This window comes from Agelaius phoeniceus, chromosome 1 (assembly GCF_051311805.1).
Source record: "Agelaius phoeniceus isolate bAgePho1 chromosome 1, bAgePho1.hap1, whole genome shotgun sequence".
NCBI classification, from domain to species: Eukaryota; Metazoa; Chordata; class Aves; order Passeriformes; family Icteridae; genus Agelaius; species Agelaius phoeniceus.
This window is the reverse complement of record NC_135265.1, coordinates 4,640,276-4,656,788: the sequence shown is the minus strand read 5'-3', so window position 1 is coordinate 4,656,788 and position 16,513 is coordinate 4,640,276. Positions and strand designations below refer to the sequence as shown.

General features: G+C 42.2%; 1 protein-coding gene across 4 annotated transcripts in view; it reads right to left on the bottom strand.

Moving 5' to 3' along the window:
• Positions 1–4,919: 4,919 nt before the first annotated feature.
• Positions 4,920–16,513, bottom strand: part of CTDSPL (CTD small phosphatase like) — an 85,567-nt gene continuing 73,973 nt past the window's right edge. For all 4 annotated transcript variants that reach the window (XM_077187215.1, XM_054636611.2, XM_054636619.2 and 1 more), the window contains 3 exons: positions 13,495–13,587; positions 11,685–11,870; positions 4,920–9,416 (listed from right to left, as the gene is read on the bottom strand). In XM_077187215.1, coding sequence (XP_077043330.1) covers positions 9,291–9,416; positions 11,685–11,870; positions 13,495–13,587 — 405 coding nt within the window. In that variant the 3' untranslated portion in view covers positions 4,920–9,290. The remainder of the gene's footprint in view (positions 9,417–11,684; positions 11,871–13,494; positions 13,588–16,513) is intronic.

Genomic DNA, 16,513 nt, shown 5'->3' with positions numbered 1-16,513 from the left:
GCAGATGCTGCAGTCACTAACAAGGATCCCATTTCCATTCCCTGGAAAGGTCCCACCCTTGGGTGCAGGCTGTCCCCTGTCCCTGTGCCCCTGGCTGCCCTGTCCCTGGACACTGGCAGGGAGCGGAACTGGCACAGGGAATGTGCCTTGTCACACACCTGCCAGCTTGGCACCACTTCTGTTCCTTCTTTTTTTTTTCCCTCCCCCTCCTGGAGATTCAACATTTGTCCACAGTTCTCCTTGTGAACTTCAGCCAAAGCTCAATTTAAAATGATGTTGCTTGAAAAAAAAAAAAAAAAGGTGAGCAGCGAAGCTTTTGGAGGAAAAAATGGTTTAGCACACTAGGGGAGGTGTAAGGACATGATTTAGAGCTCAACTATTTGAGAAACACTGATTTCCCTCTTTTATTTTTCTGCATTTTCATGGAAGAAAAAATAATCAGTGAGTAGAATTATCATGAATACTTATCCTGTGTTCAGGTGTGCAGCCACCAGTTCCTTTGTCAAAGGAAACTCAGGAATAACTGGGCAATGAAGAAATTGCTTTTGAAGTACCAAAAGGGATTTTGAAGTACCAAAAGGGATTTTTTTTTACCTGAAGGGAGGTGTTATCCATGGACCTGTGGAGCACAGTCCTGGCCCTCAGGGCACTCGGACATCCAAAGCTGTGGTGATGCTCCATGAGATAATAAAGTCATTTAAATTTCCTCTAGGGCGCCTTTAAAGGGCAGCGCTGCCCGGCTGCACCATCTCGTGGTGTGACCGAGCCCTGCACGGCCAGAGCCTTTCAAACCTGCCTTTTTCCAAGACTTCCATCACTGACACGTCAAAGCCAAACGCTGCCACTGCCAGACCATGGCACGGCTTGGAGCACCACAGTCCCAACCACAAAAGCCATCCAGACTTTCCTCCCTCATGCTCCTCTTTGGGATACAACAATCCAATTGTTTTCCAAGCATCATCATCACCCTGAGCATTTGCCTGATCCCTCTGGTTGTTATTCCAAGATCTATCCAGCAGGTCAGGGCTGGTTACTCATCTGAACCTGCTGAGGGTGACTGAGATCTGGTACAGAGGATTCCAGTGAGACCAGGGCTCCAGTATGGAGAGGAAAAATCAGAGGGAAAGTTAAGAGTCACAGAGCTCCAGCCCTGTGGTGCAGAGCCAAGGGCAGGACCTGTACGTGCTCAGCCTCAGCCCTACTCCCACACAGCACCTGGGCCCTCGCAGCTGTGACTCTTTTCCAACCAAAATGATTCTGTAATTCTGTCATTAAACGGGTTCTTTAGGTTCTTCTGACACAAATTTCCCCCTCTTCTTCTAGATGCATTTGCTTGTAAAGGAGAAAGATGCACTAAAAACCCCACAGATAAATTTTACACAGATCTCTGGTTCTCAGTCTCTGAGGGTACAGCAGGGATTAACCAGGGGATCAGGTAGAGATTAGAAAGAAAGAAACCTAACAGCATTTATAAAATATTTTTCCTATTAAAAACACACATGAAAATGCCAGACTTTCACCTTTCTGTGGGTTTGTCTTGCAGCAAATGCTTCACTTGCAACCACCTTCTTCAGCCTGATCCTTCCATGCAGACCTAACTTGAGACATGTTGGAACCCAGGACATTGCTCTGGCTGCCCTGGAGGACTCCAGACCCTGGCAGGGGCTCAGAGACCTTGGCACAGAGTCAAAACCACCTGTGCCTTTGATTTTAGCCCATGGAAACAATTACCAACTTTGTGTGAGGAGTTACAAGCCACAAGAGTTTGAGTAGAATGATAGTGAATTTATCACAGGGTGAAAAAGTAGAATTTTGGGGATTTAGAATGGGGATTCAAGAGGCAAGATGGAGGAATCTGGGTGTGTCCTTTCTTCTTTTTCTTCTTCTTGTCCTCCATCTTCTGCTGGGATGGTGGCACTTTTTGATTGGTTTAGGGTAGAGACAAACTGTCTAACATAGGTGATAGGTACTGGAAAATTATTGTAAATAAAGTACATGTAATTTTTAGTATGAAAAACTAACACTGCCCCAAGGGCAGTCAGTGTGCCACAAACCAACCTGCTGGACAGACCTCAGCAGGTCAGAGAAAGAATGTAATGGATAAGAGAAAATAAACAGCCTTGAAAACCAGAGCTGAGGAATCTCAACTTCTTCTTCGGTCGTGGGGCTGGGAAAAAAGACTTTTAATACCTGGGGAGCCATTTCAGCAACACAAAACCCGAGAGAGACATGAGGCAGGTGAGAAACACGTGGTGTTCCCTTGGGCACCCTGACCCCATCCAGCTCCAGCAGCTCCCCCAGCTTCTCCTTTCCCTCAGGGGATGAATGTTTGCTGCACACCGGGGGACCCCAGACCTGTGCCAGCTCAGCTGCCCAACAGCAGCACTCACAGCAGACACTGCCACAGAGAGGTGACACCACAGCCTGGGAGGAAGGCAGTGATCCTGATCCACTCTCAGCCCCATTTACCCCTAAAAACCCAGCACAGGCAGGTGAGGAACCAAACTGTCTCAGGGATGCTGGGAATGGCATCATACAAGGGGTGCTGCCTGCTGGGACTGGAAGGGGTTTGTACAGAACCCACCCCAGCCACCATCACGTTTCCTCCTGTCCCCTCACCCTCTCCCACAATCCAGGATCTTGCTTTTCTCAGCTCCATCTTACAGGCTTCAGTGGCTTTGGAAAGCAGCCAGATGGATTTATCCAAACCTCAGCAGGTTAACCAAAAGGAACAGGAGCTGAGCCTTTCTGCCAAATCTGCTGGCACAGGAAGAAGGCCTTGGTGCTCAGCAGTCAAGGCTTTCATCTTTGTAAAGCCCAGCAGCTCCCAAGAGTTGAGAAGAATGGAATGAGAACTTTCTGGCCTGATTCTCTTGAAGTCTTTGCTTCCCCCTCCCAATGCTTTCTCCACAGAGAATGGCATGTGGACAGAGAAAAGGGGATTTCTGGGAACAGACCTAAACTATTTGCATTATCAGACATGAAGAGAATGAAAAAAAAATAACACAGATAGTTTATTGTCAAACTGAATCAAAGCATGAAAAAAAAATTTACAAGGTTACACTGTAAAGAAATTTGGTTTTCATCACAAAAGCTCATTAAAATCAAAGAAAACAACCCATTGTCAAGCCAGCAACTCCCCAACAACCCCCCTGAGCTTCTGAGTGCAACATTTATTGCAAGGCTGGGAATTCAGAGGCGGTGACATCACGTTTGTAGGGACAAAAGGATCAGCCCCTCATTATCTGGAGGGACAGAGGTTCTCCAGGGGGGTGACACAGGTTCTCTGAGGGGGTGACACGTGTCTGGCTGAGTGGTGACTCCTCTGTTCCCTCTGAGCAGCAGCAGCCTGGTCCTTGCTGGGGTGCAGCCCGAGGTGAGGAGGGTGATGGGTGCCAGCTGTGCTTGTGTCCAAAGCTGTGCTTTTCCTGCCTTTTCCATCCCCAGGTGTGTCCATGTCATGAAACCAAAGCCTGGGTGCAAAACCGAGCGATGCTGGTTTGGGGAGAGAGCTGGGAGGCACCACAGGGGGACACAGCCACAGCCACCACCTCCCAAACTCCTTGTGAGCCCCTTTTAGCCACAGCCAAACCTCCCCTTTTGACAGTGCAGAGGGAACCCTGCCCTGTGGAGCCACTCTGACCCCTGAGTGTCCCTCAGAAACGCCCTGAACACGGCTTCAACCATGGACACCCTGCTCCCAGCACAACTCCTGCAGCTGTCCAAGGCTGACAACTGTCCAACCCACTGATCCCTGCTTCTCCAGCAGCTCCAGCAGAGCCAGAGAAGTCCAGAACTTTCCAGAACAGTCCTGGGCTCCTGCCAGCGTGGCTGGGCTGGTGGAAGCCTGGATAGTCTGGATGGCAAAGGCTGCTTGCCAGGAAAACTGCTGGAGGCTGCATCCCACCTGGAGCAGCCCCACCCCACCCTGCAGGGAACTGCAGAGCAGTTGGATTTCCTTCTGAGTCAAAAAGACAACAAAAAGGGGGAAAACCCACTGGAAAGCCTTTAGGTGTACAGACTATTGTGTATTCGGTTGTGCAGACACTTGGTTTCTGTCAGCACAGAACAACAGGAGCTTTCTCACCACTATAAATGAGCTGTTTTATCAATTTTGAAACACTTGTTTTACCAAGTGGAAAATAAAAGAAGAGAAAGGCATCTTTATCCTCATCTTTATCCTAAGTAGCAGCTAAGGAGATTGGTAAAATTAAAAACAAAACCAAAACCAAACCAAACCTAAATAATCAAAAACCTGACCAACCAGTACAAAGTAAAGGCAGGCCAGGTCATTCCAACCAATTATAGGACTAACTAAAAAATATTTTTAATTGCAACTAATGTGCTACCTTGAGCCAGCTGCTAATTCCAACAGGCCTGAGGTTTTGTGCTCATAAAGCATCAATAATATGTGCCTTTCCTAGAAAGGAAGGCTCTGCCTAAGTCTTACTGTGTCAGATAAAAAGTCCCAAAATAGATTTTTCCAACCAAATAAAGTGTTTTATTCAGATATTCATGTGGATATGGCAGTGATGTTAAGAACAGCTATTCAAGTAGCTGAAGTAAGCCCTTCAAAAGAAGTCACACAGCTTTGAGACTTGAACAAATTATTGTATGATCTCATCCAAGAGATCTAAATAGCTGGAACATCTGCAAGAGTCGCCACCAATTTATTCAGCAGAGTTCATCAGCAGTTCATCAGCTCTGTTTGCACAAGCAGGTGCCAGGGCAGCCACTGAGGAGTCCTGCACGTGACTGAGAGAGGACAGGGGGACGAGGCTGGGACAGGGATGGGTGGCTTTACCCTCTGACATGGATGTGCATTAGCAGGAGGGAAGCCCCTGCTGAATCAGTGCCTGTTACTGAAGGAGAAGTGCAGAAATGCTTTTTCCCAGAGAAGTATTACATGCACAAGTAACTATATTGTTAAAATTTTTTATTTGTGACAGTAAAGAAACCATTCAATACCTGATTGACAACACTTCTCTCTCCTGCAAACACTCATATGGTATCTGTAGTGTTTCTCAAGTATTGCTGGATTGTTCATTGCATCAAAGTGTAAACAGCTCCATCATAAGGAAAAAAAAAAGGAAAAAAAGAAAGAAAAAAAGAAACATTTCCATTGCTCACTCCTCTGTTGAGGAGCTCCCAATAGATCTTTAACAAGAAATAAGAGAGAGTCAGCTGGGATTTTACAACATCATGTGAAACAGAGAACTGACAGCTGGTTTTGCATAGTTAGCCCAGAGATTTTGAAGCAATTGCCCCACGCCAGCCTCACCTGCCCCTCCTCACCCCACAAAGGCAAAAAACATCACAGCACCTTGGAATCAGAGGCACAAACTTGTTTTTGTTTTACAAATAGGGCTGTGCAGAACTGTGGTTTATTAGGTTAAAAACAATCTGTCCAACAGAGGGTTACGCCTTCGGAAGTCACACAGCTACAGATTCTTTTTCTTGTTTTTTTTTTTTTTTCTTTTTTCTTTTTTACATTGAAATTTCAAAAGCTGCAACATCAGCACACACCAGTGTCATTTAGATACTTTATTGTCCCCAACCAGTCTAATCAAAATCATGCTGTAAGAAAAGTGATTGCGTACACTGACAACCAAAAACGCCTCCAGGTGTTGAGTTTCTTCCACGTACAACTTTTGCTGTTTTAATAAAGATCAAAAGGGCGAAACAAAGAGACAAAATTATTCTTCCAAAGCTACCTAAATGAACACAGCAATATTGTACATTTGCCACCACCTCCCCATGCCCAGCCTGCCACGCCTCGTGGTGTGACCAAAGATTCTGTGCACAGCCCTAAGGTTACAAATGGCAATTTCTTTGTGAACACTTCTGTTGGGTTTCAAGGGTCTAAGGCATTCTGCCTTACAGCTTCATTTAAAAATACCCATACAGGCAAAAAAACCGTTTTTTAACCCAACATAAAAGGACAACAGAACTTCAGGCCAGGCAGCATGTCTTTAGAATGACCAACTGGGAAAAGAGTTTTTAATATTTCTATAATATCCAGAACTAGAATTGAAACCCAGGGTTTAGAACAGCCCTGGTGACCTGCATGCAGTAACTGCACTTCAAAATATGCAAGAGATTTAGGAAACAAGGGTTGGTTTTTTTTTTTTTTTTCCTATTTGATTTTTTTTTTTTAAATCTTGTATTTAAAATACAATCAAATACCCGTATTGCAAATTTTACAAACATTCCACTCGTTTTCTGACTTTATGGACAGAACTCTATTGCTTTTTTCAGAATCTAGAAACTCTAAATATATAGCGTATGTATATCCACGCAAACTCAACACTTGAAATTTCAAGTATGATGATAGTGTCAAAATAAACAACTGTGACAGTTGTTGGCCAAATCTGAATACCCAGGGGAGTCCAAACCTGATTGCAGAGCACTCTGAGTTTTATTCCCATACGAGTTGGGTGGGTTAAAAAAAAATAGAACTGATGAGAACTTATAGAAAATACTCTTAATGCTAACAGAGATCAAAGCTGTGCTACGTTTTTTGTCTTTGTATTGTCACTAAGTGTCATTTTAATGCTGTACTAAGTTACAGTAAGTTGGGTTTTTTAAAATTTGGGGGGGTTTTAAGAGCCAAAATGATACAGTACAAGTATGGCTGTACAGAGCATCATCAGAACTGTTCCTCCAGAGGCTGGTGCAGAAGTTCAGTTGCCCATTCTATGTGGATTGGAAAACAATACAAGACACTTTAATAATATAATCAACATTCATTCACAGACTTAAGGCAACTGGTTCATGAAATCGCTGCTTGCAGAGATGCAGACGGGTGACACGGTTTGTCTCACGTCCCACAGGTCACAACTGTCACATGGCCCTGGCTCGTGGGTTGTTTACTCTTGGTCTGATTGTTTGGTCTAATGCTAACGAGAAAAAGTCTTTGAATTTCTTCAGCCATTCCTCTCATACCTGCACGACTAACTACAACCTGAATACTTCCCTGCAAACTGCACTGGGGCCCTGGAGCCACAGGCACAGTTGAAAATACTGCTCAGAGAACAACTTTTTTTTTTTTTTGGCAGCTTATAGTTTCATTACTCTGGAGTCAAATACAAAATTAAACCATCTTAAACTGAAAGTAAACGTTAATGGACTAACCAGAATCCACACGTCCTTTTTCTTGTTTGATTTCTTTTTGTTATCTTTTAAACAAAGTAGGCTTTTTTTTTTCTTTTTTTTTTTCAGATTTTTCATTTTTAAACTCGACACTTTGTCTTTTTGTTGTGGCACAGATTTATACAGTACTAAGGTGATGCCAGCTGGTTGAGAAACAAAAGGGTGATGCCCTAGAGACTCATGGGTGTGATGGGACTGCCTCCAGCACCCCTGGGCCCAGCCACAGCTGGAGCACAGCTGCACTGCAAGGGGGGCTCAGTTTGATACTGCACCCACCAGCACCCACTCACTGCCTGTGCAGACTGGCCTGCCCCTCTCAGATGGATTTGTTAAGCTGCTTCACCAATGGTTTTGAGACGAGGATCACAAGCCCCAGGTCCATCACAAAGGAATTTGGTTTTTTCCCAAGTCATTGGGACTTTTCAAGGAAAAGAGAAAAGGCAAAGGGGGTCTACAATTCAGAATTTAGCACAAGGCTAATTAGAAGCACCAAATAATCCATTTAGTCTTCTCTGATGACAGCCAAACACAGCTGCACTTTTTATGTTTGCAGATTTCTGCTGTGGACAATAACTGAAAGGTGACACTGGAAAGGGGGAGGGAAAAAAAAGTGTGCCTTGTTCTTCAAAGGCATAACAAATTTAAAAATCATTCATCTGAAATACCTATGGCACTGCAGAAGATGTTAAGAAGGCTCTCAGATTCAGAGATGAGTCTAACTCAACTCCAAAGCCAGAGGACCAATTTTAGTCTAGGCTAGTAACTTCTGCCCTTCCAGCAAGACTTGATACAGCTCATAATCTGCACCTTCCACCTTGGGGAAAAAGAAATACAAATCAAAGGTGTGGGCAGCAAACTTCCTGCATTTTCATGTATCAAAAAAAGGAGAGGGCTTCATCTTAATTGAAAAAAAAAATTGAAAAAAAAAATCCTTTACAGGTCACCTTTAACTGGTATATCAGATACCAATGGATTAATCCATGGGGGTGGGTTATGAAGCCTGCATTTTATTTATTGCCCAAGTTTGCAGCTTACAGAAAATGTCTCATAGCACAGGCACAGTGGCAAAAACAGTATAACAGCCGATGGTCAACTCCATTTGGTGAGTATACAGTAGCAGCAATGAAAAGAAAAAAGTACTCCAGACAGCTCAATGTAGATCCAGCTTCCCCAGATGGGTTGTTTTGAGAAAAGACTCTTAAGCTAATAAATAGATCTCCTTGCTGTTCTCCCAAGATAATGGTTTTCCAAAAAAGAAGAGGCATGGCAGTTGTGCGTGAGCAGAGACAGCAGAACTTCATCTGCCTGCAATTAAAGGTGCTTCAGGTCTATCAGCCACCTCATTTCCTCAACTCCATCACTCCCTAAATACTCAAAACAACTGCAGATATGTTTTAAAACTGTGCCCAAAATCCTCATCAGTGAAACAACCATGTTAATGACCCCAGTTCACCCCTCCCACGACCGCCTGAACCTTCTGAGCATGACAAAGTGTAACACAACTCATTGTCATCGTGGAGACAGGAACCCAGCATCTTGGTTTCAACTTTTTCCTTTGTTATATATTACAGTGCTCTATAAATTTTTTTTTTTTCCTTTTTCCTTTTAAAGCATTTAGACAATACAAGACTAAAAGATGTCTGGAAATACGTCTTATACAAAAATGAATTTTTATCTTAAAATAACATTCAAAAAGGCACTTCATTCTGTAAGAAAAAATTCAGAGTCAGGTCAACTGCTCTAAGCAGGGGGGTAAAATTGTCTGCATAGTGGGAGGGGAAGAAAGGGAGAGAAATTCAACTGCTGAAATACAAGCTTCTTTTTTTTGGCATGTTTTAAGAAAAGCTGATCCAGTAAAAGATGTCCATTTATGAAATTAATTAAAAGAGTCCCATTTAAAATAGCTTTTTTTTTTTCCTTTAAAAAAGTAGTCTGAACACATGACCTTAGGAGTCAGGCTTCTGAAGGCTTAATAGCATCACTCATGATTGTCCTTCGTGTCCAATGTAACAGGAAGATCAAGAGTAGCACTTCTGACTGGGGTGACCTCCCCAAGCTTACATTTGAAAGAGCTGAAAGAGATGGAGACAGCCTCTAGCAACTGCAATCTAGGAGCAGGAGTCAGTCAGAGTTAAGGGCTACCTGTTGCAGAGTTTATGAAGCATACTGTAAACTTCTTCCTCTTTGCTTAGTCCTTCAAAGAAAGGAATAAGATCTAGCAGCTCTGTGTCTGTCATGTCATCAAACCAGGACTGCACAGGCACCTGAAACAAAGCAACCAACAAACACTGAGAGGGTTTCATGATGTAAAAGACACGTGAGTTTTGTCTGTGTAGGTGTTCTGTAACCATCACCACCATGCTGTAATAATCATGGCAATTAGCTACTCATTAGCATGCAGGTGGAGCAGCAGGGACAACCCCCAGCCCAACCAGGACAGCTGAGCTTCACCTGCATGTCCAGGTGACCCACATGACCCCACACTGGGCACTCTCCTTGCTTTGCCTCCTTGGTATCCAGAACAGACTGGAAGGCAGGCACAGCTTATGAAGCTGCACTGACACTGTATTTGCAGGCAAGTTTATTTTTTCCCCTCTAAGAATTATCAGAGTGAGTCACCAGGCACAGGCAGGCAGCAACAACCCCTTCCAGCATGGGGTTTGGAGGAAATGTTTAACTGCAAGGGCAGAACATTGCTCAGGTAAAAATGTTAGATCTAGTGAGTGCATTCAGAGAACAACACAGATAATAACCCTTCTTAAATATGCAGGCTGGATTTGGGGAAGGTGTTCTGTGTATCTTCAGCACACTGAGGTCTTTCCAAGACTATCTTGGATCTTGTTACAAGCTCTGGTTTCTGCAGAGACTCCAGTATCAGTCAGCCAGCAGCACTTTTCTATACATGATTAAACCACTCTGACAAGGCCCTTAATTTCATCTCCCAAATTTCTACAGCTCATTATTTCCTTGGCACTGATTTCCAAGATACCAAATGATGATCTTGGATCAGGTTCTTAATTTTAACCATGAGCATAAATTAGAGCTACAGGTCCTGGTTATTATAAATGGCAGCTTTAAACCATGTGTGGCACCAACCAGAAAAATGTTTTCACCCTATCACTTAGGGCATCACAATATTAGGATCTGAATTGAAAGCTGACTGCTGGAAGATAAATAGCTTTTGATATAAAAAGAAAGAAAGAAAAAACAAGATTCTGGAGAGGCAAGACTGTGCAAAGCAGTGATCTTAATAAAAGATTTCCTACATTGATTTTTAATAGTTCACAAAGAAGGCAGCCTAAAAACATCAAAGCAAACAGTGCACAGCCTGGTTGTCTAAAAGTCAGCAGATCTAAGAGTTCCAGCTTCTCCCCTGGCAGCTAAAGCAGATGTGAGCAGCTGTGCTGGCTGCAGCCATGGATGGAGCACCCCAGACCTCTCCTTCAGAGCTCCTAGATCCAGTACAAACACACTGAAAATGCACACTGCTCCTCATTGTTCTGCCCTACAGAACTGCTGCCTGCCCTTTAACCTTATTCCTAAACCTTGATTAACTTGTTGACTAACAGTTCTAATTATGGAGCTATGACAAAAATAATTGAGGGAGGAGCATAACAACACAACAGGATCTTGTTGGTTTTTTTTTCCTTCTTTCCCTTACAACAAATGCAGATCTCAGTAGCAATCAGTAAATCATTAATTATCTTGCCTAATATAATATTGTTCACACAAGGAAAAAAGATAGGAGTACCCAAAAGAAGTTCAAGCACGTGGCACTCACATTCTCTGATTTTTCTCCTGGGAAGCTGAGAAGCCTCAGAGAAAAGGAAAACAATTCTTATCTCATTTGCTTCTCCTGTGTTGTGCTCACATGTGGAATGTGTTTGGAGATTGTTTACCCACAGGTGATTGTTTCATTGGATTCTGCTGGGAGTTGTTTTCACTCTTTGGCCAATCAGGGCCAAGCTGTGTTGGGACTCTGGAGAGAGTCAGGAGTTTTCATTATTATCCTTTTAGCCTTCTGTAAGTATCCTTTCTGTATTCTTTAGTATAGTTTAGTATAGTATTCTTTAATATAATATAGTATTATAAAGTAATAAATTAGCCTTATGAGAACATGGAGTCAGATTCATCATTCCTGCCTTTGTCAGGGGTGCCTGGAAATACAACACAAGCAAACCATTCTTTCTGCAACCACTACTCCAAAGAACAAAATCTGTGCTGCAGGGCAGCTTTGTTTCTTAGAGCTGGGTTGGTTTTTCAGGTTCCACACCACTTGGTATTTCTCAAAACTGCTGGAGCTCAAGGCAGCAGCCAAAGCTCAGAGCACAGGAGCAGTCATGGCTGTGACACTCTGTCAAGATCACTTTGCCCATGTCCTTCACCACTTGACAGTGAACCCCAAAACCCAGTGCAGCCTAAAAAAACCCACAAAATCTGACACAGTGCTCTGAAAAGTCAATTTTCTGAATCACAAAACCTGGGCAAGGGCCAGAGAGATGAAGTTAGGCTGGAGTACTCAGAATACTTACTGCATTTTCAGGATGGAAGATGTAAGATGCAGGAGAATTATCTACTATAATAACTTTACTCAGCTCACGGCCCAGTCGACTCAGATCCTTCACGTAATTGCCTCGGTGGAAAACACAGGATTCTCTAAAGAGCCTTGCCCTGAACACACCCCAGCGATCCAGTAAGTCAGCTACTGGGTCTGCATACTTAAAAATACAAGTCAGAAACATCAAGTTAGCAACATGCAGAAAAGGCTGATTCACAGAGAAGGGACATAAAATAGTTTCAGATAAAATGCCTCTTTTCTCCATTTTCGTCCCTGTTCCTTGTTAATTAACTCAATTGCCTGCAAACCTGAAGTGATTAATAAAGAGATAAAGCAAAAGTAGGACAATTCTCTTTCTAGATAGAGAAGGCTAACTTGCACTCTAAATATTTTCTGTGATTTATTAATTAGGTTTTATTCTCAGGGCCAGCTTAAGAGTTAACCTGAGAGTTTTCTAGAGGTTGATGGATCCAGAGATCTCACCTGCCATTACCATAAAACCAGCCAATGCTAATAGAAAATCAATATGAAGCTTTTCCCCAGCTGATTTGTTTCCATGTGCCTCTGAAGATAAAACTGCAGTGAACAAATCTGAGCCTGATGTGGCTCTGTCAAATGATGCCCTTGGAGCAACTGGGTCAGCAAGACTCTTAATATTACCAAATTGCATAATTAGGCCAAAAAGGACCAGCCAAAGATGTTATTAATAAAAATACTCATGTACAATACCAGGGAAATTCTCATTTTATACATAAGATGGTATTTTAAGTGAGGCACAGCTTAGAATCCAACAATTTATATAAAGTGACCAAGAAGAAGTATCCAAATAAACTCAAACATGAATAACCACATAGTTGAAAATGGTAGTTACATCTTATTATTGCACAACAGGAGTCACCATTTTCCTATATTTTAAACCAAGAAAAAAACCTGATGTTAAAATCAATCATCTTTTGATTATGAAATAAGGCACATAATTTTAGTATGAAACTGGGGCAGTATTTAGGATTTTTTCAACATGACTGAACAGTATGTGGTAAAGAGAATGCAGGGAAAAAGGCTTTACAGAAGATCAGGGTCCTGTCCCCTGCCACCATCTCTACACTAGGCTGGAGCAAAAGCTTGCCATGCTAGAGCACTACTTAGAAATAACCAATGTCATTTTACAAACAAGACACCACAAATACAATACACTGAAGGAAGTGAAGAATTCCAGATCACTCTACTACTGGAACATCTACCACAAAAACTACCTACGAGCCACTACTGCTACTGCAGGACCAGAGGGCACAAAATATTCCTGGGGACGTTTCAAGCTTTGCAAAAAAGGCTTCATTTTCTAACTCCAGGTTGAAATTGCACCTCAAGAGAGCGAGAAGCTTGGTTTCCCAATTTCCAGTGAGTTTCTGAGTCACTGGTTGATGGTGTAGACAGGGTTTAATTCGGTGTTTTATTTCATGCCCAGCTTTCATGTGCTGCTTCACTGGCACTCTATTTGTTCTAATTTCTCACTATAACCATGGTAACTTGGGAGCCTTTCATATTGGCATCATGAGCAATGCATGGAGGCTACATTATGAGACAAGCCCATATGTGATGGTGTTACCATGGAAACACTTACCCACACACTAGCAGACAAAGTACACACTGTCAGACAAAGAAGCAGAAAAGAAGGGGAAAAATTAAGATAGTACCAACTGTGGAAATAATTATCCATAGAAAACCCAACCAAAAGTCCACTGACCAGCACCATAAGGGTTAAAGAGATGAAGGGAGGAACAAACCTTGGCTAGACTGGCTGTGAAGAGTACACATTCAAAGAGCTCTCCCATCCTCTGAAGAAACTCGTCCACATGTGGTCGTTTCAATACATAAACCTGGAATGATAACAGCATTTAGGTCAGATGCTGCTCAAGGAAAGAAAAAACTAAAAAACAAACCAAAAAAACAAAACCACTCCTGCAATGCCAGCACTTGAAACAAAAGTTAACAGGGAAGCAGTTCAAATGAAATGCTGGGGAAAAAGGAAAGTATGCAAGATAAAAGTAGAGCTCCAATAATGAGAGATTGGCACACACAGGCTGCCAAGCCCCTGCTGGTTATGGAACTGCAAACACTGAGCATCATCAGGAGGGTGCTCCTCAAAAAATCTCATTAAAGGCAAAGGGAGACAGGAGGGCTTCTCAAGAAGTGAGGATCTGGATCTTTCCACCAAACCCATTCTGGTGCTGGAAAGCTGAGGAGCTCCACAGAAGGAATAAATCTGATTAAACCTCTCTGACAGCAGGAATTGCTCAACAGGGACCTGTTTTCTTTCTGTGGCTGATTCTCTCATTTCTGAAATTCCAGGTGCTAAGTACCATAACTCACTATGGAGAGTGATCAAGCCCTCCAGCTCTACAGGGCACTTTTTTCACCAAAAATCTTCACAGCACCATGCAGAAAGCCTAAAAGTTCTGGGTTTGAAATCTGACAAAGTCTATAGCATCTTCTAAAGAGGACCTTGCCAAAAGATGGCAAATTCCCAGGATTTCTGTCCTCTTCAGCAGTGCTCTGCTGCCTTTTAGCACTGCCTTGGCTGCCTGCTGTCAACAACCTGATTAGCAGATTATTAAAACCTCCCTGCTTCTCCTTGCAGAGCACACAAGATGATTTTGTGCTCACAGAAGATACCAGAACAAGGAAAGTGCTGCTCAGAAAGCTTGGAAACAGCTCACAATATACTGGGAAGCTGAAGAGGGGAGTCTGCTTGAAAAATATTTATCTGTCTTGTTTGCAGTTAGATTAAAAGTTTGAGAGAAAATATTGGCAGCATTTTATCTTCTTTTGTTTGGCAAATAATCCCTAATGCTGGAAATTTCAAGAGGAGAAGTCTGGCATAGAGCTGAATTCAGGAAGAACTGGAAGACTGATGCTATTTCAGGAATTTCATTCTTTGATATGTAAAACTAGATTAATTGTATGTATTTTACTAGATTCCTATTAATAAGAGATTAAAAAAAAATAAAAATCAAGGTACTCAGAGAAAAAGCCTGAAGGAGAAAAATATGGAAACAGCAGCTTGAACTCAAGTGTAACAATTAAAGCCTTCAGCAAAAGAAGAAAAAAAGAAACTGTGTAATTGGAATTGAAAACCTAAAATTGAAAGTTAAGTTTTTTTAAAAACACATATGAGGAGCTGTACCTTAATGACTAAAGCAGAAATGTTAATTTTCCCCTTTATGCAGCATACAGATCATACCATGGAGTCTTTATCTCTTTTAAGTTATTTCTATGAAATTTATCTAAACTATTTCTGACCCCATAAACATTACATTCAAACTTTGATACAGATAACAATTTATAACCCTGATTTTTTTTAAAACAACCACTGCAGCACCTAACACATCAAATAATGGTGACATTTTATGGATTAAAGACAGTTAACAGATGTACTTCACCACCACTCTCTTTCCAGATAATTAAAGCAATGTTTCCTGTATTTCACCAGGCATAAACCAAGTAATTTCCTCTCCTATAACAAGGCAATTAATTTTTCATTTAATTCTTTCTACACAAAGTTCTGCTGTAGTATTTCCTCTCCAGATACTACCTTTGAATTATTTTTTTTTTTTAAAGACAGAAAGACAGCTGCAGTCCCTCTGCTTTTGGGTATCCTGAGAGTTTCCAACTTCCCAGATGTGAGAGGAAAGACAGCAGGATCCAAGTCAATATTAAGTTCTTGATTCTTTAGCCTTAATTTTATTCCTACACTTATTTTTGAGGGGCACCCCAGAGTCTTAACATCATTCTTGGAGAGTAAGTGCTGGAATTTAATATTAATTTCCCTTTTAAAGCCCAGTGCTTCCAGCTTCAGCAGAAGAAGTCTCCTCTTTGCTCTCCATCCCTATCTCTGCCCCTGTCACTGAAGTATTTCCACTTGGAATGTAATTACAAACTCCCTGCCAAGGATCTGAACTTTGCTGCTTGCAACACAAGCCACCTCCTCCATCAGGAGCACTCTGTAAATCAGCCCCAGAGCCCTGAGCTGCACTGGCAGCCTTGGCAATAAACACTCCTCTGGCTCTTTTAGGGTTCCTAATTCTGCCCCTAATTCAGGATTAGCTGTGAATACACAGCATTTTTAGCTGGATGGTCTCCATTCTGCAGTTTAGGGCTCCTGCTCCACCACAGAGCACTCACAGCCTCCTCTACTTGAGTTTCTCCTGCTGCTTTGCCTTAAATCTTTTCCTCCTACTGGGATCTGGCCAACAGATTTGCTTCTCATGTTAAATGCCTAATTAATAATAAATGTCATCTCTTCAGATGAAGTCTCACCAAATTTTCCCCTTAATTATTTCCCTCTGTACAAAGCCCCAATTCCTTCACTTTTTTTCTTCCCTTTTTTTTTGGCAGAAAAAATATCTTAATACTCTGGATAGTTATTCTCCAGAGTTGAAGTTTTCTTTGAGAAGTCCTACTTAGAGCCTGGAAGCAACTCCAAAATGTATTGGTATCCTGGGCTACAAAACCTCTTTGGTTTACTCCACATAGAAAGCTTTCTTCAGCTGACAGTGCAGCTCTTTTCTCCTCTTCCTTCTCATTTGGAATTTTTTCCCCTTTACTTTGTTAGTGGCTGGACTTGAATCTCAATGCTGCATGGTTGTTTGTGGCTTGGCTTTTTCCTCCATTGCCTGATGTCTTCAGTTGAAATCTCTAGACTAACTGGCTCCTGGCATTTTTCTGAGATTTATATACTGTCTTCAGGGCATTAAAAAAAAAAATCCATCCTTTCATGCTCACTAATTTTTTTTCCTTATCATA